The sequence below is a fragment of the Anthonomus grandis genome, chromosome 22 (assembly GCF_022605725.1).
Source record: "Anthonomus grandis grandis chromosome 22, icAntGran1.3, whole genome shotgun sequence".
NCBI lineage: Eukaryota > Metazoa > Arthropoda > Insecta > Coleoptera > Curculionidae > Anthonomus > Anthonomus grandis.
The window spans coordinates 19,645,162-19,671,178 of record NC_065567.1 but is presented as its reverse complement, the minus strand read 5'-3'; the positions used below and the strand labels follow the sequence as shown (position 1 = coordinate 19,671,178).

The following is a 26,017-nucleotide window of genomic DNA, read 5'->3' as shown; positions in this document are numbered from 1 at the left end:
AGCCATTTAACTAAAATAAAACATAGCGAAGAAGTGTTTTTATTTTGTCTCTACTTAGGTAGGTCTCTTTGAGATTTTGGACGAGTTCTTTCAATACTCAAGATGTTTTATAAGAATGAAGTAAAGTCGTATTACTATACCAAAATATTTGCTCGTATTATAATATAAATAAAGTATTACTGATATAAAAATTATAGACCTATAATTATTTTAAAAACATTTTTCTTCCTCAGCATGGTCTCCTACCGGATAGGTCTACGCAGTTATATATTTATATTCTTTCAAACTAGTGCTGAGGCTATTAAGTCTAAAAACAAATAGATGTAATTTTCACAGATTGTGCAAAAGCTATATTGATAAGGTTGATCATCGTCCCTTGCTTAAAATATTAGGTAAATCATCTTTTCATCTCATGCTTTAAGATTTTTAATTTCATACCTCACAAGAAGAAGTCAAAGAAGTCATAGAGTTCTGTCTATAAAGTATTCAACCACCCCTGGTGTTACTTAGGGTACCAATTTGGTACTTTTATTTGTTTTAATGAAATTCAGGAAAATAAAATGTTGCTTAATTTTGATAAGCGTTCTGTTATGACAGCTACACGAAATAAAAAGTTTATTAGATCATCATATTATGGCGAACATCAAGTGTAAATATTTCGGTGTGAGTTTTCAGGCACCCTAAGTTTAATAACCATTGCATTATAATAACAAATAAAGCTTAGGACCACAAAGCATTTTAAACATAGTATTGTCAGTTTGTATAACTCGTTGGTGAGACCCCCATCTCGAGTACGCTTCTGTAATATAGGCACCACAGGTTGAAGTTAATATATAGATCTTATTGAAAAGGTACAGAAAAAATTTATGCGGTACTTAAAAGTAGGAAAGTATAATGCTTACCCATGCTGGACAGTTGTGAGTTTGAATCTCTGCAGCAAAGATGAACGATGCAACCAGCAACCATGAACAAGGGTATTTCTTTGATTGATTATCTTAAATTCCTTGTTCCTAAGATCAATATAAGGTTAAATGCAGAAGGTTATTGTTGGTCAGTGAGGTATTCTTTCCAATAAAAAATATGATGAGAGAATGCAATCTCTTTTTGATTAACATAATAATGTTGGCCTTGTAGGCATTGACATTCGGGAGATTAGGCCTTATTGGTTATTGCCTGGTTCTGCCTCAATTGCTTATTAGTGCGTAGGATAGGTAATTGCGTTATTTCTGTTACTTTTATCATTTTTTTTTGAGCTATGTTTATAAGTGTATTTTATTCTTTGTTACGTGCCATCCTTCATGTAATTACATTTATACCCTATGTAAAATATGTGTGTTGGGAATAAATAAATAAAAAAATAAAGCCAAGTACTATGCCTTATTAGTTATGTAATTGTATCTCGGTCTGTTAGTTAGATCAGGATGGGAATAAAGTGATATTTTTTAGGTACAGTCTGACCAACTAAACTAAAAAACACTATTTCCAGTCGATCCAGAAACTTATAATAAAATGAAAATTAAGAGAAAATAGGGGGACAAGTCGTTATATATGCCTATACCTCAGTCTGAAAATTAGAAGAATATGGGAATGAAATAATGTTTTTGGGGTTTAATTTGACAAAATAAAAGAGAAAAGCACTATTTGCAGGCGATCCAAACCTTATTAAGAAAATGAAACAATGATATAGAAAAAAGGTGGAAAAGTCAAATTCTCATTTATACATCTTTATCTCAGTCTAAAAATTAGAAGAATATGGGAATAAAGTGATGTTTTTCGGGTTTAATTTAACAAATTAAAGGAGAAAAACACTATTTAAAGGCGATCCAATATCCAATCCTTATTAAATTAAGTCTGAAAATGAGAAGAATATGGGAATGAAGTATAATATTAATATTATAGGTAATGATGCTACTTCTAGGCTTTCAATGTTCTTTCTGTTCAGGTCAAGGTGTTAAAAATGCATCTAAATTACTGTGATTTAGAACATTTTTCAAATTTATAAATGATTAAGTGGCTTATCACATTAATATATTCATTGGAGAAGGTAACTTGCAGGAATCCTTACAATTTAGTTCTGAAAAATTGTGTACTAAGGGTCGTGCAGTATCCACTTCCATAATAAAAGTACGATGACAAGGCTGTCACTTGGTGTATGTGTGACGGGTCAAAATATTTTGTCGAAAATACTGAAAACAGAACATATTTCTACAAATATATTGAGAAAATGACTGAAAAATCTCTAAAAGAGAAGACTATAGCGACACAGTACGCGGAGCTGAATAAATTCGCCCAAAATGAAGACTATGAGCGGGCTCTAAAGGCTGCTAACAAAAGTAAGTACATAACATATTCTTTCTCAATACAGCCTACATGTTCTTGCGTTTTTCTAGTTTTGGGGGTTGCTCCACATGAATTCCTCGCCTTACATTGCAAAGTGGTTTGCCTTGTTCAGTTATCAAAGTTTGAAGAGGCTATTTCCTTGGTAAATAAAAATCCGGAGCACTTGCAGTAAGTTCCTAACCTCAAACCTTGTTTTTGGAGGGCTAAACCACCCTATATTCTTCTAGGAAACTCATTTTTGAGAAAGCTTATTGCTATTATCGCCTTAATAAGCATCAGGAGGCTTTGGCAATCATTGACAATGGTGCAGGAGAGCTTGACCTTCGTGTCAAAGAGCTAAAAGCTCAGATTTTATACCGCATTGAAAACTATGAACAGGCAAACCTGGTATATCAAGACTTAATTAAAAATACTGATGATGATTATGAAGAAGAGAGACTCACTAACTTGTATGCCACATTGGTTTATTTGGATCAAATGGTGTGTCAATTTCAGATTTAAAAAGAATACTTTTCTTTCTAGCAATTATATTTTTCAGCCTGACATGGAATTGAAGGAGGATGCCTATGAAATATGCTACAATAATGCTTGCTTGCTAGTTCAGCAAGGAAACTATATTGAAGCTGAAAAAAGACTGAAGCAATGTGAAAAACTGTGTCGTGAAAAGTTTGAGGCTGATGATGAGTTGACTGATGAAGAAATTGAGTTGGAGCTGGCTCTAATCAAGTAAGACTGACCTGAAAGTTACAGATAAATTTCAAGTAAAAATTGTCACATAATAACTACTAGGTCTTGTGAAATAAGGAGACTAGGAGCATTTCATTTTTAGAATTTTTGAAGGGTGTTTTTTTTATGTTATAATATATTTTTCTTCATTTAGCATCCAATTGGCATATGTCTACCATAAACAAGGTCGTATCAAGGAAGCACAAACCATATACACCACAGTACTCAAACTAAAAGACCTTAATGACATTGCTTTACAAGCAGTCGCTAGCAACAACATTGCATGTATCAACAAAGATCAAAATCTCTTTGATTCCAAAAAGAAAATGAAGGTGGCTCTAAATGAATCTTTGATCCATAAGTTACCATCCACCCAACGTAAATACATTGCTTTAAACAATGCCATCTTGTGTTACTACATGAACCATCCAGATCAGTGTGAGAAAGCATGCCAAGCAGTTCAATCAACTTGGCCAGAATTACACTTGACAGTCAGTGTCTTGAGAGCTTTGAATTTGGTTAAAGCTGATAAAGTCAATGAAGCAATTTCTTTGCTGAAAAAAGAAGAGTCAAATGCAGAAAGCAAATTGTATGTTGATCTTTGTATTGCTCAGTTTTATTTGTTGAAAGGCGATAAGCATGAGGCTTGTAAAGTTTTGGAGAATCTTGGGGAAGACACCTACAAGCCTGGTATAGTTGGAGCCCTTACTAGCTTATATCAAGGGCTTGGTGATGAAGCTACTGCCCTTAAGGTCTTTGAAAAAACTGTTCAGTTTTATAAGAAAAAGAAGGTATATTTTTGAACATTAATCTTTCTTCCCCGAAGGTCATTAGAGTGTAAAATCTATTTTCAGATGTCATCAGATCTCTCTAACTTCTGGAGGCAAGCTGCCGAGTTCCATATTAAAAATGGACACCCTGAAGTTGCAGCCAACAGCCTTGAAGAGCTACTGGCAGTAAACAAAGATGATAAGAAGATTTTGGCCCAGTTAGTCATTGCATGCTCTCAGGTAAGGCAGAGTTGTGTTAAAAAAATTTTTTTTTCAATACTTTCATTTTTAGTTTGACAAGGCCAGAGCTCTTAAATTAAGCAAGAGTTTGCCTACTATTGAGGAGTTATCCAAAGGGGTTGATCTTGAGAATATTGAAATATTGGCTATGGTTAATTTGAAGAAAAGTCCAGGAGGTAAAGGAGATTCTTTACCAGGGTATGTTTGGATATAAATCTAAATATAGGGGAATAATATGTTTAATTTTGTTAGGACGCCAAAGCCTGAAACTGATGAACGCAAAAAGAGAAATAATAAAAAACGCAAAGGAAAATTGCCTAAAAACTATGATGCCAGTGTGCAACCTGATCCAGAAAGATGGCTTCCTAAGTATGAGAGGACTGGATATAAGAAGAAGAAAGATAGGAGGACTAAGGATGTCCAAATTAAAGGGTCACAAGGAACCTCTTATGGGCAAAGTGAACAGTTGTAAGTTTGCCGTGTTTTTATTTGTATTAATGTAACTTGCTTCTGTCAGTTTCTACTAATTTTTTACTAGTTGCTTTTTTAGCAGTATTCCGAAATATTTTACAGGTTTTGATGTTGGGCCGTTTTAGTAATTTTATTTGGACTTGTTGGATTGGGTTTGTTTAGCTTGTGTTAATTGCAGACTTGGTTGCTTTTGTTGTAAACTTTCAAGTTTTTGCAATGACATTAATAGCATCCATATTAACCATTTGTTAAAACTAAATAATATTTATTTAATTTTTAAATTTTCCTTCCTTCCATTCCTCAATTAACTTCTGCTTAATTCATATTAACTTAAGAGATATTCTGTTATAAGAAATACATATACTTCTAAAAGACCCTTGGAAGGTTCTGGAGAAACTAACCCAAAATCCCATGCCTGATCCTTTCCCGAATCTTTGTTGCATTGTGCTGTCAAAATTACCAATATTTCCTGTTTAAATTGGAGCACAATCATTTTTGTTACGTTATCATAACACATGGTTGCACACTAAGTAAGCATGCACTCTATAACGAATTATTGTATAAGAGCTTTAATATTATATAATTTTATTTCAGTGATTTTTCTTCTAAAAAAATCGATGAAGGTTCTGAGAGTTCAAACTCAGTAGAGCCTTCTCCAAGAGTTTCCCATCCCGGCAAGCCTCAACATCAGAAGAAAGGAAACCAGAAGAAGAAGAATAAGCGCCGTTAGTGTTGCTGCTATTTTTTTTATATTGTGTTTAAAATGTTGTAAATTTTTTTAATTTGTTTTTTAAATTACATTGATGTTCATTGGCAGAATTTGTTTAATTTTTGGTATGCTTGAATTTCTTATTTAACTTTCATTCTAAAAAATTCTCTTTTTTTTAATATAGTTGGACACACAAGTGTCGGTGGATATTCCTCTTAAATCGCTGTAGGTCGTAGCCTTCGGGAAACACGTCTGCGGGAAGTCCGTTTCAGAGTGCTGCTGTCCTCCAGACAAAAGCATTTTGATAGAGAGCTTTTCTAGGAGTCTCCAGGTCGACCACAAATTCATGATTTCTCACTGTCTGTCGTGTTCGTCGGGCAGGAGATAAAAGTGTAAATAATCTGTGCTATTTTTGGGGAACACTTTCCATTGAAGTCTCTATAAAAAAGAGATAAAACTCCGACGGCTCTTCGGTGTTCCAAACTGTCAAGTTTACAGGTATATTCAGGGTTCTTGAGAGCAGCGCTCCAAATATGCGAGCAATATTCCATGGTCGGCCGAATCTGAGCCCTGTAGAGAAAGCAACTGTTGAGATGAATATAGGTGCTTCGTCCTAAAAAGAACACCCAGTTTCTGAGAAGCACGCTTCGCAATATCTGACATATGGGTATGCCATGATAGATTAGTCTCGGCAGTAACTCCTAGGAGACTCAGGCTCGTTTTTAAAGGAATTGTTCTTCCAGCCCTTATAATGTAGGGGCCACCTATGATCGTCTTTTTGGTTAGAACAGCTGCCTGCGTCTTTCCTGCATTAAACTGTACGAATTCCCCAGTATTCTACGCTTTCTAAATCTTCGTTAAGTGGAGATACTTGTATAATTCTTTTGCTGTGAAACTCTCTTGATGAAATGGGTCTTGGTGGTATAATAGGGGATACAATAGTGCCATCGTCTGCAAAACAATAGAGTGGGTTTTTTATATTGTTAAGCAAGTCATTAATGAATATTAAGAAGAGTGTTGGCGAAAGTATTGCCCCCTGAGGAACTTCTGCATTAATTTTAAAAATGTCAGACTTGCGTCCATTCAGAACAACATAAATAGATTTATGTCCTAAGGCATTCAATTTGTTTAACAAATTTTCGTCCACACTCTGTCAAAAGCCCTGGATATATCCATTGCCACCTCTCTCGTTTCTCCATGTTGCGCAATGGCCTTATGCTATAGATGTGTGACATAAGTTAGTATGTCGCCTGTTGATCTGTTTTTTCTTGAACCATATTGTCTATCGTTGATTGTATTGTGTTTTTCCAGGTGTTTTAGCAGTTTTGCGTTTGACCTTTTCCATGACTTTTGAAATAATTGGAAGCAGAGCAACCGGGCGGTAATTAGAAGGTGTAGTTTTTTGCCCTTCTTCGAAATCGGTTGCAGCGATTTTCCAGGAAGATGGAAAAGTCTCCTGTACATAATAGGTTAAATAGCTTAGAAAGTACAGGAGTAAGTTCATTTGCGCACTGTTTTAGTACCAGGGCAGGTATCCCGTCGGGTCCTGTTGCCTTATTTATTTTTAGATTTTGCAAGGTCTTTCGGACGTCTCTGTGGCAAAAAGTCAACTTCGTTATTTTGTGATTGACCTGCTCCATTGTTGGTGGTGTTTTTCCGGCGGGAACCTGTAGGCTGAAATGTGAAGAGAACAAGCTGGCTAGCATATTGGCTTTTTCTTTAGATGTGATGGCCAATTGTCCATTTTCATCTGTTAGTGGAGGCATTGACTGTTTGCTAAAATTGGAGTTAATAGATTTGGCAATCAAAAGGATCTGGAGCTGCTCGGACAGCTAAGTAACTTGCTTTTAATCCTCTGATTGTGCGATTCCTTGGTCGAGTCTTTAACTCTTTTGCAGTTGTTTCGTGCTTCGATAAATTGAGCATGGTTTTCGGCGGTTTGGTTTTGCTTCCATAGGCTATATGCTCGGTGTTTTCTGACAACTGCTTTTTGACACTTTTTGTCAAACCAAAGTTTTGTATTAGTATTTAATCTTTTGTTAGAATGTGGTATATAAGCTTCCATGCCCGTTAAAATCACATCTGTAATCGCGTCCCTACATATGTTGGGATCTGATGTTTGGAAGCATACAGAGTGCGAAGGGAAGTCGACGAAAAACTGTTTTAGACCCTCCAGTTTGCAGATTTGTAGTGTCATACTATACGGGGAGGTGCTGATTCGTTTGGTGGAATAGTTTTAGTAGCATTTCGCAGATAGTTGTTATCAATTTGTGGTCTGATGGACCCAAGGGAGTTAGAACTTTTAGAGTATACAATTCTGGAATTCGTAGTAAGAAACAGATGAAGCGTTGCAAATTCCTCTCTTTCTGATATTCTTGTTGGTTCGTCAATAAGTTGAGTAAAACTACAATTTATGGCAATTCTACATTTTAATATCATATTAGAATGACTACCAAGATTAGATCCTCTTTAGATTTTTATTTGAAGATTAAAAATTACGACATTATAACCTTAGACCTCAGTCCTATAATCTAATATAATCCAACTTAATTCATTCAGCATCCTCTCGACTTTTTCATACATAGACATATCATTTGTCGAAGTTTTTGCTTCTAATGCATCAGAAAAATACAGATAAAATAAAACGCTTAATAGGTTCGTGGTATGATTTAATGAGATATGATTTCTTACAATTCCCAAATTATAATTAAGTAAAATATAACGCCTATTAAATAATTAGGCAACATACACAGTATCGAATTTTGCGTAGTAAGAATTAACTTATTTTATGGAACGGTAGGATAGCAGAAGCAGGGGGATTGAATGACCTACATTTTAAATTACATATGAATCTGGATGAGGGGGGTTTTCTTGACAAGATATATTGATTATACTGACTGGCTGATATTTGATTCAAGAAATTTTTTACTTTATATTGCTTATTACTTTGTCACTTAAAATTATTATAATTTTAAACAATAAAGTGCAGTAAGCGTAATAACTTATACATTCTCATCACCGCTGAAAGGTATAAAAAAAGACACAATAATCTAGAAAATAACAATTTCTAAATTTATTTGTCTTGTAATAGTATGTATAGATCAATATTTGGTATGAAGTGGCCTACTTTCTTGCCCCAACGTTAAAAACCAATTCCCTCATTTTTCCATGTACTATTAATAGACCCATACAAAACGTAAGTATGTTAGGAAGGCATGATTAAGTTTTTACGGAAACTCCAAAATATTGACCAAAGCCCGGCAGAGCGGGGCAACGGCGGGGTCATTCCTGGTGTGTTGAGGGAAATGGAGCAAGTTTGCTTGACGCAAATGGGGGGTGTGAAGGGAACTTTCGCATTACGTATTTTTAGGGCGGTGTTGTGCAGCCTGTGACGCAATAGAAGGGAGCAAGGAATTCGTACACTGAGAGAACATAATTTTTCCATATATATAAAACGTTATTTATATAGCGACCTAAATTTAACGCCGGACTAGACTATAAGCGAAGAACAACATTCTATCATTATTTTCGTAGGATTTTAATTGCCCTGATGAAATCTGCGAATTGGCTGATATAAATTCTTGTTACCCTACTTAGTTTTATTGCTATACTTGTATTATTTATTATTGTTTCGGACTAGCACTGAGTAATTGAAAATAAATATTAGTGTTATATATGTAGGTTGGTATACATACAAGTATTATAAAAAAACTTGGGGGCAATATCAACAAAGGTCCAAGAGCGACCAAATTACCATACATAACAAACAATAATGGTCGAACGTAACACGAATCATTTATTTTAAATGTTCCAGGGATATTTAAAATTGCTAAATATTTTTGGAATGTTTACAGATATTTCAAAATATTATAGAATATTTGTTGTGTTAAGTGCCTCTACACAGGTAGGTATGCCTTAAGGAGTGTAGAAGATACCAATCTAATTTAAAAGAAAAAAGTATTAAGTGTGGGTATTAAATAGCTGAATATTTTAGGTATAATTTAATCATAATATTTAAACTTATGGGTGTTTAACACTAACTTGCCAAAATATTAAAAAATATAACCATAAGGATTTCGTAAAAAAACGTCTATAGAAGATGCCATATTAAAGCTAACTTCAAGCCTGTAGGATTCCCTTGACAAAAATCAACCAACCAATGCTTTGTTTTTTTGTAGACTTGTCAAAAGCATTTGACACTGTAGATCACCATTTTTTTTTTAAAGAAACTGGAAATGTATGGCATTTGCAGTATTGCTAAGAAACTAATTGAAAGTTATCTTTCAAATAGATCGCAAACAGTAAAAATAAATGGCACTCACAGCGATTTCAGAAAAGTGACATATGGCGTTCCACGAGGAACAGTATTGGCCACTCCTTTTTATACTATATATGAACAGTCTTTTACATTTATCCACCATAGGAAAAATTATAAGTTACGCAGACGATACCGTAATACTCTACTATATAGGAAAAACTTGGAACAGTATAAAAACTGAAGCAGAAAGGGACTTTTTGAAAATAACGAAATGGTTTGAGGCAAACAAATTATAATAAAATATAAATTTCACTTCATACGGAAAAAAACTACCAAAATTAGGTCATGTACAAGTAAATCGATCAATCATTATTCCAGAGATAAGCATCACCATGAAATATTTAGGTATTCATATTGAGCATTAGTTTCGAAATTTAACTATCTAAAACAGTACTTAGGCATTAACCAACTTAAAACGTTGTACTATTCTCTAGTTCAGTCTCAATTAAGTTATGGCCTTGTAGGATGGGGTAAGGGACTGTAAGATAACTAAATACAGTACAAAAATGGATAATTACAGTTATTTTTGTGAAAAATCGGTTATTTTCAACTCAGTTAGTGTACGAGAACAATAATAATGGACATACGACAGTTATATTCATTTACTCTTTTAATGAACGTGAAAAAGAATAAAATTCAAATAAGTCCTCTAGCACATTCCTACACTACACTACACCAAAACTCTTCAATATACTACCAAGACCCTATAAGAAAACATAAAACATAAGTGTTTTAAAAATGATCTTAAAAATTGAATACAAAAAACGAAAAGATCAATATTCCATAATTTGGTGACTAGCTCTTGAAATATATTTTATGTATTATCTCCATCGAAGTTATTAAAGTTATTAAAATTTAAATAAAATTTTAGGCTTATTTATTGTATTAGTGTTACTTCTAGTAGAGTCAAAAGGATGTCAAGGATTTGACAAAAAACTTTCAGATGTGACTACAATATTGAAAAGTGTCCTATTCCCTAATGTGACTGGTTTACCGAATATGACTTTTACTACCGAAATGTGACTTGTCAAGCTTATGTGAAAACCCGTTTTATTGCCCTTTTATGTTGATGTTATTTCTAAATATCTTTATATTGCCAAATAAACGTATTTTTATTTATTTATTTATTTATATTCCTTTCGATGTGCAAACTATTGATAAAGTAGGCTTTTGTTAATTGAAGTCATTGATTGTCATTTTAAGTCAATACTATTAGGTAATAAAAAAGCATTTTTGTTTCAGACATTTAGTGTTTTTATTGAAATGGAAATATTTTTAAATATTTTTAAACACACAACAAACATAACAGCTATTATTTTTCCAATTTATTTTAAACGTTTATACGTCTATCTAAGTAATTAAGAGATTGCCATATAATGGCAGTCAAAAAGCTATTGATATATTGTGTGTTACTTTGAAAACTTCCCACCCTTAATATCTTTTTTGCAGTTAAATATATGAAAAATCGAAAAGATACGTCGATGTTATTTGCAGGGGGACACTTTAAATGAATATTTTTAGCCTTCTGGTTTTCACCCCCTAGGAGGGGTAGATGTCACTCTTAGACTCTTAAATGGAAATGGGGTCATGTGACAAATCGTTTTAAAGGGCGTTCAATTCACTTTTTAGTGATATATTACTTTATTGCTTTTTGTCTAGAGGTATTCGAATAATACGTTTCCAATCAAAAGATGCAGATACAACTATTAAACTTGCCAGCATTAAAATTTTTTCAGGTTTTAAAAGTACATTAATTTAAACATATGGTAAGGAAATTTAAAAGATGTAGCCAACATAGGAATATTATTGTTAATTCACTTTTGCTTATTGAACTGTTCAGTGATTTTTATTAAGTGCCTAAAGTATGTGAATGGTTTATTCTCTTCTGAACTGAGAAAGAACTGAAACTTTTTTCATTTATGGAGATGTTGGAAAATGCGTACGAAGAACAATATTGGTTTTTAATGAATGAGATCGAAATTATCACCGATATGTGTTGGATTTGATGACAAAGTTCTCCAAAATTGGCTCGGTGACTAAGTGAGTAACATAAACAAAAACACAAAGTGATGAATGAAGGAGCTGAAATTCAGGATTTGGGATTATTTGCTGGAGAGGCAATCAGCTCCGTACGGACACTAGCAGAACACAAAGGAATATCCCACAAGACAGTAAAAAACGCTCTGAAAATGCAGATACTTGACAAACTCTATAATGATGATTTTGATAAAAGAAAAGAGTTTGGTTAATTCATAAGTCGTCAAGTCAACGTTATCCCTAATATTTTGGCAAATATCTGTTTCAGTGATGAATATTTATTTTTTCTAAATGAAAATGTTAACAAACAGAATGGTCGATATTGGATTAACGAGAGCTCGCATATTTTTGACGACATGCACAATATCCCCAAAGAGTTAATCTTGGGGCTGGTATTTATTATGGAAATGCCATTACAAGTTCTTATGCCATTATATGGCCTACAAGATCATCGGATTTAACATCCTTAAACGTCTTTCTTTGAAGACATTTTAAGTCCGTTGTTTATAAACACAACTTGCTGATATTGCTGATGTTATAAGGCAAATTGCAGCAGAATGTGATTAATTCCCGATGAAATTCTCCGTAATATTAGGTAGGAATTCGAAAATAGACTTTTTTATTGTTTATAGGAAATTAAAAAATATTTTCAACAATTTATAAGATAGTGCGTAAGAAGATCATCAATTCGTGAAATAATTATGATATGGCTCCCATTTAGAAGGGTGAAGAGTGCAATCCCCATTTATATGGTTTTTGACGATAAAATTAGACGTAAAAAAAGTATAGGAAATCCAAACTCCTAACACACTGTATATTTTTTTAATTAGACGATGATGCTTGTTGGCGCCCAACATGATTCTGAGAAGTGGTGGTTTCTGTAGCTGACCTTAAGTAGAATCTTGTCAAAGATTTTTTATTAATAAAAATTTTAAGATTTTCTTTAAATTAAATTATTAAAATTTATTTGTTTTTGAGGTGTTTTATAATTCGGAATTAACTTTTAAAATTAATTTAACGAAATTAATTTTGAGTTGATACGAAAACGTGTCAGGGACAAAGAGGTTCACTGCAAGTTAAATGATGGTTTATGTGATTTCGTATCTAGGGCGAAAAAGGTAGCCATGCAAAAGAGTTATTATATTATTGAAGTTATATTGCAGATTAGGTATATATTAATAGTATTATTGCAGAGTTTAATGCAAGGAGGTTTTAAGCTTCTGAATATGGATATGCCACGCCATTTTGCGTGATTGTGTCTTTTCGATGTTGGTCACTCTGACAAACTTTAGTTGTGCCAATTGTGCCAATTGTAGGGAAACAAAACAATTAAAGTTTTTGAGAGGTTATGTTTACAAAAATACAAAATAGAAAGTTACATATAGGTAAGAATTTCAGATAGTTGCGTTGCATCTGTGATTTTTCTTGTACTTCTTTAAGAATTTCGTTAAAATTTATGAAAGAAAGTAATCCTCACCTAAAACGAGACAAAGTTTCAATCAAATTGGAATAGATGCATGCACTTTAAAATATTTGTTTTATTATTCTGATAATCTTGAATCTTATAAATCTAAACTTAAACTTGAATCTTATAAATCCTAATACCATGAAAATGATGATCTTCATTTAAGTTTTTGCTTGTATCTACGTACTACAAATTCAGTTAAAAACACTTTTATTTTCTTTCTATTCTTACTATTACGAGTTTTACTTTCCTTCCATGTAAAGCGTGTTTCCACATTAATAGGTATAACCATATATAAAAATCAAAATATAAATGATTTTATGAGGGTTTGTGATTAGCAAGGGTTTATATAGCAAACATATATTATTCTATCATAAACAACACAGACACAATCCGCTATACACACACGTCAGACGTCGTCAACTTCATTACCGTTATTCAATATATTTTTTGTTGGCAACACTAAAAATGTTCAGAGTGACCAACATCAAAAGGAGACAACCACTATAAATGGCGGCCCCCAGGCAGTGGTCATTTTTGGGTATCATGGCCAAATGCATTAGCAGTCCAGGTATATTTATTAAGTTCATCGGATATGCATATAACTAATACTTAAATCGTTGGTATAGGCCCTGACTGGCAATAATTGTTTGAACAAAGAAAGTTCTGTATTTTTATTAAACGTTGTCAATTTTCTGATTTTCAACACAACATTCAACATTCGAGAAACATTTTATTGTCTAAAAGTAAAATTTCTTTCATTGTAGAAGGGGTATATATAATAATTATGTAATGCGGTTTACGTAAGATTGCGTGGGCATCGTAAAGTGTAGTAGGTTGATGCGAAATTTCCCTGTCCTTACTACAACGTCGTCCGCGTCGCGTCGTTTTATCGATACGACGCTCGTGGCGTGCCAGGTGGCGCCCCCTAACAGGAACAGATAACTGAACGCATTTGGCTGGTCGTATTTACAAATAGAGGTGTTGTTGAAAGTATCGTCATCAGCTGTTCGATCAGGTGCGCGCGCATCGATCGTATGCGGTGCTGTGTGAGCGTCGGCGCGCCCTCTCGCATTTTGTCACAAGAGCGCTGTCGCCCGCTCATCGTCAGAGATCGCCCGTAATCGGGTGTCGTGGTCGGCAGTCGGCACTGCCAGAAAACAGTGACATTAACATGAAAGTCGGCTGGTGGTTCACTGGTTAAGTGTTCATCATCACTATTTGACGGCAAGTTTATTTAGTGTATGATATAACCAATAAGATACGGGACACTGTCGTACTATACGACTGGTCTTCCGTAGAGTGACGTGCACTAATGGGGGAATTTAGTTTAACCGGTAACACGAACATCGGGTTAAGTGCAGTGGAGATATCGGTTAATTCGTCAAAGTCTAATCAAAACACAATATTTTATTCGTCCACCCCGACTACTCCGAATAGCAACGGTACTGAAATTCACGTCCAGGCTAAGAGTTATAGTGCGATAATGCAAGATGATTCCTCCGAAAAAAGTACGGCAGCTGTCAGCGGATCTACCGTCGATGAGTTGTCCAATAACATCTCATCGGTTGTTGGGGAACCAATCACGACATCGAATACGGTACCGGTTGAAAAAATCGCGTCGTCATCTCTTCCCGCCAAAGATACGGAATTACCGCCTAGCACCACCGTGAATAATATTTCGGATAAATTGGATCAAATAACGTCTATAAGCAAGTCCGTACCTCCGATACCGACTTTCTTCCACCCAGCGGAACCAGCTACTCCAGCAGGAGCTCTTTGGTCGACCGCGATTGAAGATGGGTTCGTACCCAACTTAGCTGGAGTAAATGGCATGGGATTCCAAAATTTTCCACCTCCGAATCAACAACAGCAGCTGTTCGGAAATATGGGTCAGAATCAAGGCAATCAAAATCGGAGGGCCATAACGGCAAGTCACAATTTTCCTCCCCAAATGGCTAGGCAGCAATCACTTTCAAATCATCCGTTATACGCTAAAGGTTTCGGCTCTTGGACAGGTGCACCACCTGGTCCTCCGGGACAAGGGTGGAACCCAAATGCGGCAAGTGCTGCCACTTCAGGGGGTCCACCATGGAACCGTGGGCGAAGCGTACCAAATTTAACGCCTCTTCAGCAGATGGGCGTTGGAATGCCTCCTGGTAGGAAACCAAGTCCCACATTTAATCAACCTCAGCAAGTTATTTCTCCTGTGAAATTTCGAAGAAGTACTTCCTACCCTGGGAAAGGGCCGTTTCCAACGCCGCCGACATTTGAAATTACTAATATGGATGAAGTTCGAGATTTGCTGCCTTTTCAGGTAAATAGTGCCATTAAGGCTTAAGGCGCTATATTTGTGATTTGTTGTAGCTGTTTTAAAATTGGTTTGATGTTTTTTTTTTATTTGTATGCTTGCAATTTTGTACCTGCTGATCCTAGTCATAATCCTATGCTGTACTGTAACCTTGTGTTTTTGCTTAGCAACCTTGTTTGTGATATTTTGAGTTTTAATTTAATAAATTTTTATTTTTGTTTCGTTTTTATTATGTTACTACCCTTTTACTGATTTTAAAAGTGGCGTTTGTTCTTGATTGTAACGAAAAATTTTTTGCTTTTTTATTATACAGGGTGTCCGAGACAAAACGGCTCACCCTGAAAATCTTAAAAAATAAATTCAACAATTTTTTTAAATAGGAATAGTAGTCGAGTGATACGTTGAATTTTGGTAATTTTATTCCCTATATACACTTCGTTCTTAAAAAATATTAATAAATGTAATTGATATTTGTCAAAAGTTAAAGTCCCGCATAAATTTTCTTTTTTTTATCTAGGTGTTTTTAATCAAGAAAATACATTTCGAAAATTCAAGTTATTTTGACAAAAACGTCAAAGTATACAGTAAATACCTGCATATTTCGACGCCTTTATTCCTTTCGTTATTTTTATTTTCAGTGTTTTGTTGAAGTTAGAAATAATAACAGTAGGACCAAGTATTTATTAAATCTAGTCCCGGTGATATTGATAGGCTAGATGGTTTATAGGCTTCAAGAAAGAATTGAGTTGGTGGGTCCTTATTATCAACAAAATACGTCTGCTCCAGTAGCAGTACGAGCTTTTAAAGGTAATTATCTGAACTAAAGGGTAAATCATCCTTATGTAATGGAGTAAGAAATGAAGTGGTAGAAATTGCAGTGTTGGCTCATGTTGAGATGGAACCTAATACATCTGCTCTAAAAATTGTTACGGTATCTGGCATGTCTAAAAGTACCGTATATAAATTTTAAAATTTCACACATATCATGCCTACAAAATCAAAATAGTACGATGAGCTAAACGAAGACGATTTCGATCGTCAATACAATTTTGTGAGTACTTTAGCGATATTTCCTGTACAATGTCTGTTTATCGGACGACCTTTTATTAAGTCAATAGACACAACTGTCAATACTGGAGGGGCACTAATAATCCTCATTTATTTTAAGAAACGCATATCCAGCCACCTCAAAAACCTAATGTATCCGCTGGTATCCTGGGAGATTATATTGTTGGACCTTTTTTTATTATTACAAATCTTAATGCTGAAAATTACTTGGAACTTTTGCAGGACATGATTAATCCCAGAATAACTGAGTTACTTAAACAAGATGATAACCTTCTAGAAAATTAACTGATGTTTTAACAAGATATGCCACATTATGCCGCTGCCGTTCGGCATTTTTTTAACGACGTATTTCCTGGACGGCGGATTGGCCAGAAAGATACCATAGAATGACCCACCAGATCTCCCGATCTTACCCATTTGGATTTTTTTTATGGAGTCATTTAAAAACCAAACTCTTTGCCACAAAGCCTGACTCTCTTTAAGATTTTTGAAAGACGTTTTGAACAACAATTGTATTTTTGAATCAAGGTCAACGGAGATTATTTTTAACATTTAATAAAATCGTGTTAGATACTTGTTATTTTTTTCAATTAAAATAAGGCTCATTTTTTAATCCACATTTATTTATATTTCTTGTGAGCGAAGCGATAAAATAAAAAATTGAGCTATGTAGAGAATAAAATTACCTTTAATTCAAGGTCTACTATCACACAAGCCCTACTCCCATGAAAAAAAAATTATATGGAGGCTATGGAGGGTGGGGAGATGACGTCAGAGAAACGCAATTTCTGTCAAAAAATTTGCCCCTCAGTATAAATTTTGACGTGTTCAGCCGTTTTTGGCTAAACCATTTATTTTTCAAGATTTTCAGAGTGAAATGTTTTGCCTCGGACACTCTGTATTTATTTATATGTTATGAGGTTAAAGGGTGAGGTAAAATTACCTTGTTGCCTACCCCACCCAATTAATGCCTCTAATTTTGTTTTTTTCAGAAATCATTATTATATTTCGTGCTATAAAATACCGTCTAATATTCCATGCTTACATAAAAATACTCGAAAACAGGTCCCGTGTTATAGATAAAACCAGCGTAATCAGTTTTTTTATAACTTTATCTAAAACCTGATTAATACACCTTGCTTTATTAGCATGAAGCTCAACTATTTTTAAACGATCAAATAACAACATTTTTCAAAAATAGAAAATATACGCATCAGGATGCAATGTCAACATTAGTAGTTTTCCAAGTCAAAAGAGGCTATCGTAATACATGGATGGGTAAAATACGCATTTACGTCTCAGCCAGAAATTTTAAAATAATGTGGTTTTCTGGAGATTCAGCTATGACTATTGAATGCATGAAGAGCCATGGCTAGACGTTCAGGTAAGGTAAAGCCAAGCTAGAAATAGAAATGGCCATGAGTCTGATCGTAGGAGCTATAAATAAATAAATATAGATCTGGCATTCTCATTCAGTAGCGTACATATTACATATTTACAAATAATTAGTTGCCTTATGAACATCTTTGTTCTATTATCAGGTGGCGAGTGGCATCTTAAGAGTTATACATATACGATCTCTTTTACCAGATGTTGGCAGTATGGAAATAATGTTTTCATTTTAAATTTATATTTATAGAAATTTGGGCCACTCAATTTTTCAGTTTTAACGATAGACTGTAAATTATAGAGAAGTGAAGTAGGAAATAAAAAAACATGATTAAATCTCTCTTTCCTGTGGTATAATATCTTGATATGTACGCCAAACATCCACCATTCACTAAATGGATAGAACGAATACACTTTAAGCCCTATATGTCAGTTGATGTTAGTTTGATCAGTGTTTAAGGAAAGAAAACGGATTTCTACACTCCTACATTTGCTCTGAAAGAGTTCACAACTGGTAGTTAAAATTGAAAAGAATATCTTTCTATGGTTTGGAAAAAATGGTATGAATTATATAAATAACTTTTCTTATATTCCTGCAAGTTGTTTAATCCAGCTACGAACAAATTGCTTCTACAAAGTGTTTTCTATATACGTGTGTATACCTAATATTCATTTTTAACATTGAAATCTTTTGGCGCCCAACAGTTCTTACATCGGTTTAGTCAATAGAAAAAAAATAAAAATATAATTGCTGAGAAAACTCAATTGTGAACAAAAGCTATAAATTTTAATACCTTTGATAAATATGTTGAGGTGCTTAAAAACTATTATTAAATTCACCAAATGTAAACCCGTGAGACCAAAAATAATCTTACAAATTGGAAATATCCATACATTCACACACAAAGCAGCTTTCATTGAAGTCAGGTAAGAGACTTAAATACCTGAAGTGGTTTGACTTGAAGTAGTGGATATGTAAAGAAAATAGGAATAAGGTAATAGCTATATGCTTTGTAAAATATCAGATCTGCTCGTTGCAGTAGATTCTCTAATGTTGTTAACCAACATATATCCAAAAACCTTTTTTCGAAAATAATGGAGTATTGAAATTACGATTTTTTAAGTCTTTCTAAGCTCTGGGTACCAAATAAATTTCTTAATGTACTTACATCCACATCTTCAGTAAAAAAGCATTAACATAAAACAAGCAAACATAACAAAAAGCAGATTAAAATTTGTCTGGAAAGTATCCATCAGTGCTATAGTAACATCAATTTCTTCACTCCTATCCTAAATAATTTATAAGACAAATGATCTTTCTAAGCAACAGTGGACGATTATTAAATATCTTCTTACTGTGATACATGATAGAGTTTTGGGTTAAAAATGTTGTGGGTATTGGCAATTTTGTCGTAAATGATGAACGGGTGGAATTTAAATTTATTAAGTGAATGATTGAAGAATATTTTTTATGCATTCTCAAGTATAAAAATCGACGGGAGTGTTAATATTTGTAAACTGGTTTGCAAGATTCTCTATGGTTAATCCGAGACAATAATCTTATGGCACATTTTTAAATACTGAATTGATAAGTAGGCCGAAGAGTTTCCCCAAAAACACCATACCTTAGGTGTGAGTCCACCAAAGCATAATAAGCATCCTCAGGAATTCGTTTAGCAATTAAGCTAAAAATTAATAATTTCTTTAGAAAATAAAATATTATGTCATATTTTAAAAATGCTTTAGTTTTGTTTCTAAATATATTCAGCTTAAACTTTAATAAAAAGGTATAAGACTTTTGTATTATCGGTAAGATCAAAAACTGTGCAGTAATAAAAAAAGTCCTAAATATCTAAACGAAAGAAATAACTAAACAATAAGAGCCTAAAACATTTTCCACACCTATTTTCGGATAATAAGTATTGGGTTATTTAAGAGTTGAATGTGCCCAATCTGTATAATGTATAATGTCGAAACTCTCAGAAAATAAATTTAATTATGAGATACTTGATGCTACTAAATTAAAGTTTATTATTAGTGTACAAAATAACCATTAAAACTTTATTATTTTTCACATAAAATGTACTGTATAGCGAAAAAATTAATGAACAAAAAAGTTAGGCACGTAACGTAACGATTAATGTGCCCTATATATTATTATCTAAGCCATTGTTTCCACAACGCAGCATTCTTGAAAGGTTTCCAACTTTTCCAAAATCGGCCTCCAAAGCGCTGCTCTGCGTCTGCTGTGGTCCCGAAGTTGATAATTTATCACTTCTAAAAACTGATAAGAGAGTTTAGTGCTAATCCTTGTAGAATTTACCATGAAATTAGAAAGAATGAGGCAATTACTAAAGGTCGAATGGAAATTTTGCCTTCTCATGAGCTTGTTCACCTTATACCTCGTTTTGCCCTTTGACGTTTTTGCATATTAATGAAACAATCTTTCCTAGAGTAGTTTCTTAATTAAAATACCTAAGCCATTTTAAAACTAATGAATAAAATAGAGCTTACAAGATCTTGTCTGATTAGCTCATAAATATTAAAAAGAAGTATGCTACTGGGGTAAATTCCGTCGGCTCGTATGCATGAGTGAGTTGAAGCCAGCCCTCCCCCTTTGAAGTTTACTTATTTAGGAAACTTTAAAATTAAATGAGAGAGAACAGAATTTCTCTTCCATAGACGACAACGTTCTCTGTACGAATTTGTCGGTGAAATTAATACGTTTTCAAGACATACGCCAACATACTGACATTTAATTTGTAGGAACATATAAGTTTTGATTAGTCTCACGACCATATATTCTGCGAGGTTTTCTAGAAAGTCTCTTACCTGATTTCATTGCAATGAATGTTGCTTTCGTTAGAACTACGTATTTCTTTATTTTTAAAGCTGTAAACAATTTGTAAGGTTATTTTTGGTCTCACGGGCTTACATTTGGTTAATTTATTAATAGTTTTTAAATAACGTTTATGTTTTTGTTGAAAGTTTTTAAATATACAGTTTCAGTAATTATATTTTTATTTTATTTCTATTGACTAAGCTGAAGTAAGAAATGTTGGGCGCCAAAAGGTACACTTTACAAAAACAATTTATTCGTTGCTGGATTTAACAACGTAATTAATTAAAAAGGAATATTTCAATTGTTAGACACAAATCATTTATGACAAAATATAAAAATAACGTGCAAGAAATTATACATGAATTATAATCGAAATGCATTTATTTCGTTTTTGTCTAATTTTTCTTTTCTATATTTAGACTAATAGAAAATAGTATTACATTTTACAACCAATATTTAAAAGTGAGCTTTTTGTTTTAATGTGACAGGGTATTGTGCTTGTAACCCAATAATATTTGTTCTAATATATTGCTAAATAAAATCAAAGAAATGTTGGGCGCCAGTAGATTTTAATCTTAAAAATTAATAAAATGCATATATGGGCAACCCTTTGTAGAAACAATTTATTAGGAGTAAAATTGAGCAACGTACAAAGATAAAAAAAATGAACAAATCAAAGAAAAGGGTAAACAAGGAATATTTCAATTGTTATTCACAAATCACTTAAAGCAGAATATAAGAACAATCTACAAGGGATTATACATTGATTAAAATGAAAACGCAATATTAAAAAGTGAGCATTTTAATCTAATGTAATAATGTGTTGCTTATGTTATACTGCCTATCAAAATTTAGGAATAAATACTAGGAACAAAACTAGTTTTCTTTATAAATGCGTATTTCTTTATTTTTAAAGGTGTGAACAATTTGTAAGGTTATTTTTAGTTTCACGGGCTTAGATTTGGTCAATTTATTAATAGTTTTTAAGCAACTCATTCATTTTAAGCAAAGAACTTTAAATTTACAGATTTTGTTCCCCACATAGTTGTCTCAGTAATTATATCTTTATTTGGTTTCCATTGATTACACCTAAAGAAGAAATGTTGGGCGCCAGAACGTTTTAATATTGAACATTAATGAAAGGCATTTATGAAAAGTATTTTTCAGAAACATTTTTATTGTAACAACGTACAGGATAAAAATTAATAAAAAATCAAAAAAGGATTAACAAGGAATATTTCAATTTTTATTTACAAATTACTTAAGGATATTAAAAAAATGTACAAGAAATTCTACATGGGTTATAATTAAAACGTAAGTAATTCCTTTTTGGTTTAGTTTTTCATTTCTACATTTGAAGTGATAGAAAATCGTATTAAATTTGGGTATTATATTTAAATGTGATAATGTGTTTTGCTTGTAATCCAATGATATATTGATTGTCAAAATTTAGGGAGAAATAAGTTTTGATTTGTTTCACGACCATATATTCTAAGAGGTTTTCCCAAATAGTCTCTTACATGATTTCATTGCAATGAATGTTGCTTTCGTTATAAATACGTATTTCTTTATTTTTAAAGGTGTAAACAATTTGTAAGGTTATTTTTGATGTCACGGGTTTATATTTGGTTAATTTATTAATAGTGTTTAAACAACTTTTATGTTTTTATTAATAGTTTTTAAGAAACTCATACGTGTTTGTCAAAGGACTTAGACTTTACAGCTTTTGTTCCTCATATAATTGTCTCAGTAATTATATTTTTATTTTGTTTGTTTTACTTTGATTAAACCGAAGGAATAAATGTTGGGCGCCAGAAGATTTTAATCTTAAACATTAATATAAGACGTAATATGGAAAACACTTTGCAGAAACAATTTTTTCGTAACAACGTACAGGGTCAAAGAAAAGTTTTAACAAGGAATATTTTAATTATTATTCACAACTGACTTGAGGAATATAAAAACAATTTATAAGAAGTTATACATGGCTTATAACGAACGCAGGTAATTCATTTTTGTCTAATTTTTTTATTTCTACATTTGAAGTAGTAGAGAATCTCTATTATAAAATTCTATACCACATATGAATTTTCTAGAAGCAGGAAAAGTTTACCATATATGATAAAGTAAACCCAAGTCAATAAACAGCTGGGGCTTCCTAAAGGTCGGTTTAATGTAATTTAATTAAAAAAGTGAATTTCAATCTCTCCTGAGAAGAAGTGGTACCTGGTAGTATTAGACTAGACTCGTCGTCACATAATGCAAGAAGTAGTGAGCTCTTTAAACTTCCTAAAAATTATAAAAATTTTAATGTACATTTTCTTAGTCCTACTCTGTTACACCGTAGCAATATAGGTGTTTCAATATTTCACCGGCATTACCTCATCAAAAAGTTCTACTTTCCAGACAGAAATGCTACAAATCTCGCCACTGAAAATGTTCTGTTTTCACACTTTCCCGGCACAGCATAGCTTTTCCCCTCACTTGATTAACCAATGACGTGTCTCGCTTCTAGCAAGAAAGAGTTTTCATAATATTTAAAGGGTGGCTTTCAATGCAGAGTATAGGCCGCGTTGTTACCCAGCTCGGTAATTACTTAATCTTAAATTATTTTTAATTAAAAAATGCTGAAACGAACCTTTTATATCGCGTCAATCAAAGAAAGATTTAAGAAACGAAACTGGGGCGAGGTAGCGAGGAGTTTTTTGATCGTAATAAATATGCAAGGGGGTGCTTTATAAAAAACGCATTTAAATATGGTTTATAGGTAACTGAGGGGTTTATAATAGTATTTATATATTTACATATCATACATAGTAAACATACTTATTTTTTTTGGGAATTAAATTAGTTTTGTGCAATTTTAAAACAAGAGTTTAAGGCCCTATTTTAAATTTCAGGATCGTTGTGGTGTAGTGAACGCGAACGGAAGTAGTCCGTTAGAAAATATGAGAGGATTGGAGCATTATTTAAATGATATTATGAACCCTCAGACCAACTCGACTGAATTAAAAGGTAAGCACTAATAATTAATTCATTGATAACTTTTGAACTAGAAAATGCGTATTTTCCATCTTATTACGTATGCAAAAGATCATAATATATTTTGTAAACTTTTAGCAGAATCTTCCAGTAATTGCATTTACAAAAACAAAAGATTTGTCGCATAAAAAATTTTGTTGCCGCAGTCAATTCAGAAACTCATAAAAGGGTCATTTATGACTGTATAAAATCCAGGTCAAAACCCTTTTAGTGAACCTAGAAGCCGGCACTGTATTTAAACCACGTGGATAACCTACATTGGCCTTAAAGTAACATATATAGTCTTCTTAAAATTATTTCTTGGCACTGTGCTTATCCGCAGCAACCTGCAATGTAATAGTAAAGTTAATCGATAAAAACTGCAACCACTAATTCTCTAAGCAGATTAGGAGCTCGAAATAGCCCCTCCGATACATTTACTGGTATTCTGCTACGTATCTTCGGAGCTTTCGCTCAATATAATACGTATTAGTTCGTATAAATTCGAGTTTCCTATAAACAATAGGAAAAATGCTCGAATTAACCTCAAGCTTTTATTTGATTATGATTTAACGAAGCGCACGATCGCCGTATTGTTTTATTTTCCCTCCATTTTTTTTCTTCTTTTTGAAGTTGTTAGAAAAGGAAAGAGCAAACAATCGTGACTCACATAAATATGATCATTGGGAATGAAAATTTCTTGCCGTTTTTGCGCAGTTTATCTTTCAGCCTTAATAAAACTAAGCGAGATTGGCACGGAAAAATCATATTACGGATTTTTTTTTTCGAGTCAAATCACTTTTTTGTCTGATTAAATGATCCTTGGGTTTCATTTTTTTTTATTAAATCTGTATATAGATGGAATGAAGCCCTTCAAGTTTTAGAACTTAATTTTCAGAATATAGACAAGTTTAAAAATTGGATATGAGATTATTTGATTTTATTGGTACATTGACTTTTTACTTTTACAAGACTTTTTAAGAACGTTTTGAATAAAATACCCAATAGCTTAAGTTATATAGGGAATTTCAGAAAGAAATTGACGATATAAGTTACATCCAAACTAATATGAAATTCGTATTTTTTTTTGAATAAAAACCACTCTAATTACTTAGAGTTCAAGCTAGTAAAGAAGATGAAAGTCTCTACTCAACACTTTAAGGATGATTTTATGAAAAAACTCGCTATACATTCCGGCCCTGAACATATTGACTTTTAGATTAAAGGAAATCTTAAAATTATAGTCAAAATAAATTTTAAACTTTCTAATCTTTGATTGTCTTCCAACGTTTCTAAAAATATAATTTTTCATATAAATTTATATTTTAGATAACAAACTAGCATAACTTAAATATAGAAAGAAGCACACTAAAAGAATGGTATAAAAATTTTAAATTTGACTTTATAACAGTTTAAACCTTATAGTTAAAGGTTAATTTAAACTAAAATCTTTAAATATTGAACTCTTTATTTAATTAAAAATTTTAATTATTCCTTATACTAAATCCAACTGTTGCTGGATACAAGATTTATTTATTTCCTTTTTTTTTGGACGCCCAGAAAGTCAACTTTAATAAATGTTACCTAAAGGACAGTTTAATGAATTTTACTTTCTTTTAAAATTTTTTATGCTCGGTGGCAGCTGTTCGTAGATTAAAAAAAAAGTTTTTACATTTTCGTGAAATGTTTGGCTGTAGTGAGACTATTGGCTATCTTAGTCTAGGAAAAAGTTAAAATTTGATTGAACTTTAAATTAAATTAAAGCTATTTAATTATTTACAATCAACAATTGTTGATTTACTGCGAAACGTTATTCTTTATGATGAATCGTTAAAAAGATCATAAAAACACATAAAGGATCATACTTTTATATTATACATGATTAGGTTAAGTAACGATCAGGTCATTGGCAATTTTCTATTTATTTTTTTCAAGGCTAGACTAAAGAATTCCTGTGATGATGCTTATATATACAAAAATGTCTAATATATTACCTGAAATTTTAATAAGAAGAACTTAGATAAACTGATGTGGGAATATTTCATACGAGCAAAAATAATATTTCTCGAATCGTAAATTCAAAAAAATTATAACGTTAATAAAGGTCATTGGCCAATTTTAAAGAGGACTAAGGACAGCTCAACGTTTTAACGAAAGGCTTCTAAGAAAATTAATGTCTAGGCTGGTATATTAGGAGATAGGATTATCGGCCCAATATTTATACCAGACAATTTAAATTGCGACATACATGCTAAAATGTTGCAGAGGTCTATCGAACTACTAATAATGTGGAAATTAAAAAATCAGAGG

The 26,017-nt window shown here is 32.7% G+C and overlaps 2 protein-coding genes across 4 annotated transcripts in view; both read left to right on the top strand.

The window, feature by feature from the left end:
* The first annotated feature begins 2,132 nt into the window (after nucleotides 1–2,132).
* On the top strand, nucleotides 2,133–5,366 carry LOC126748974 (signal recognition particle subunit SRP72). 2 transcript variants are annotated; one of them, XR_007664845.1, is made up of 10 exons: nucleotides 2,133–2,333; nucleotides 2,391–2,508; nucleotides 2,568–2,820; nucleotides 2,879–3,066; nucleotides 3,221–3,857; nucleotides 3,921–4,076; nucleotides 4,129–4,274; nucleotides 4,329–4,544; nucleotides 4,900–5,077; nucleotides 5,142–5,366. XR_007664845.1 is itself a non-coding variant. In XM_050458540.1 (9 exons), the coding sequence occupies exons 1-9, from the start codon at nucleotides 2,153–2,155 to the stop codon at nucleotides 5,275–5,277; spliced, it is 2,031 nt and encodes a 676-aa protein (XP_050314497.1). In that variant the 5' UTR covers nucleotides 2,133–2,152; the 3' UTR covers nucleotides 5,278–5,366. The 2 variants fall into 2 exon arrangements, 1 of the variants encoding a protein (XP_050314497.1); XM_050458540.1 differs by lacking the exon at nucleotides 4,900–5,077.
* An 8,671-nt stretch (nucleotides 5,367–14,037) lies between these two features.
* LOC126749051 (cytoplasmic polyadenylation element-binding protein 2) overlaps nucleotides 14,038–26,017 on the top strand; it is a 181,957-nt gene continuing 169,977 nt past the window's right edge. The window contains exons 1-2 of one of the 2 annotated variants that reach the window (XM_050458661.1): nucleotides 14,038–15,393; nucleotides 23,587–23,701. In XM_050458661.1, coding sequence (XP_050314618.1) covers nucleotides 14,392–15,393; nucleotides 23,587–23,701 — 1,117 coding nt within the window. In that variant the 5' untranslated portion in view covers nucleotides 14,038–14,391. The remainder of the gene's footprint in view (nucleotides 15,394–23,586; nucleotides 23,702–26,017) is intronic. The other variant, XM_050458662.1, reaches the window with a different exon arrangement.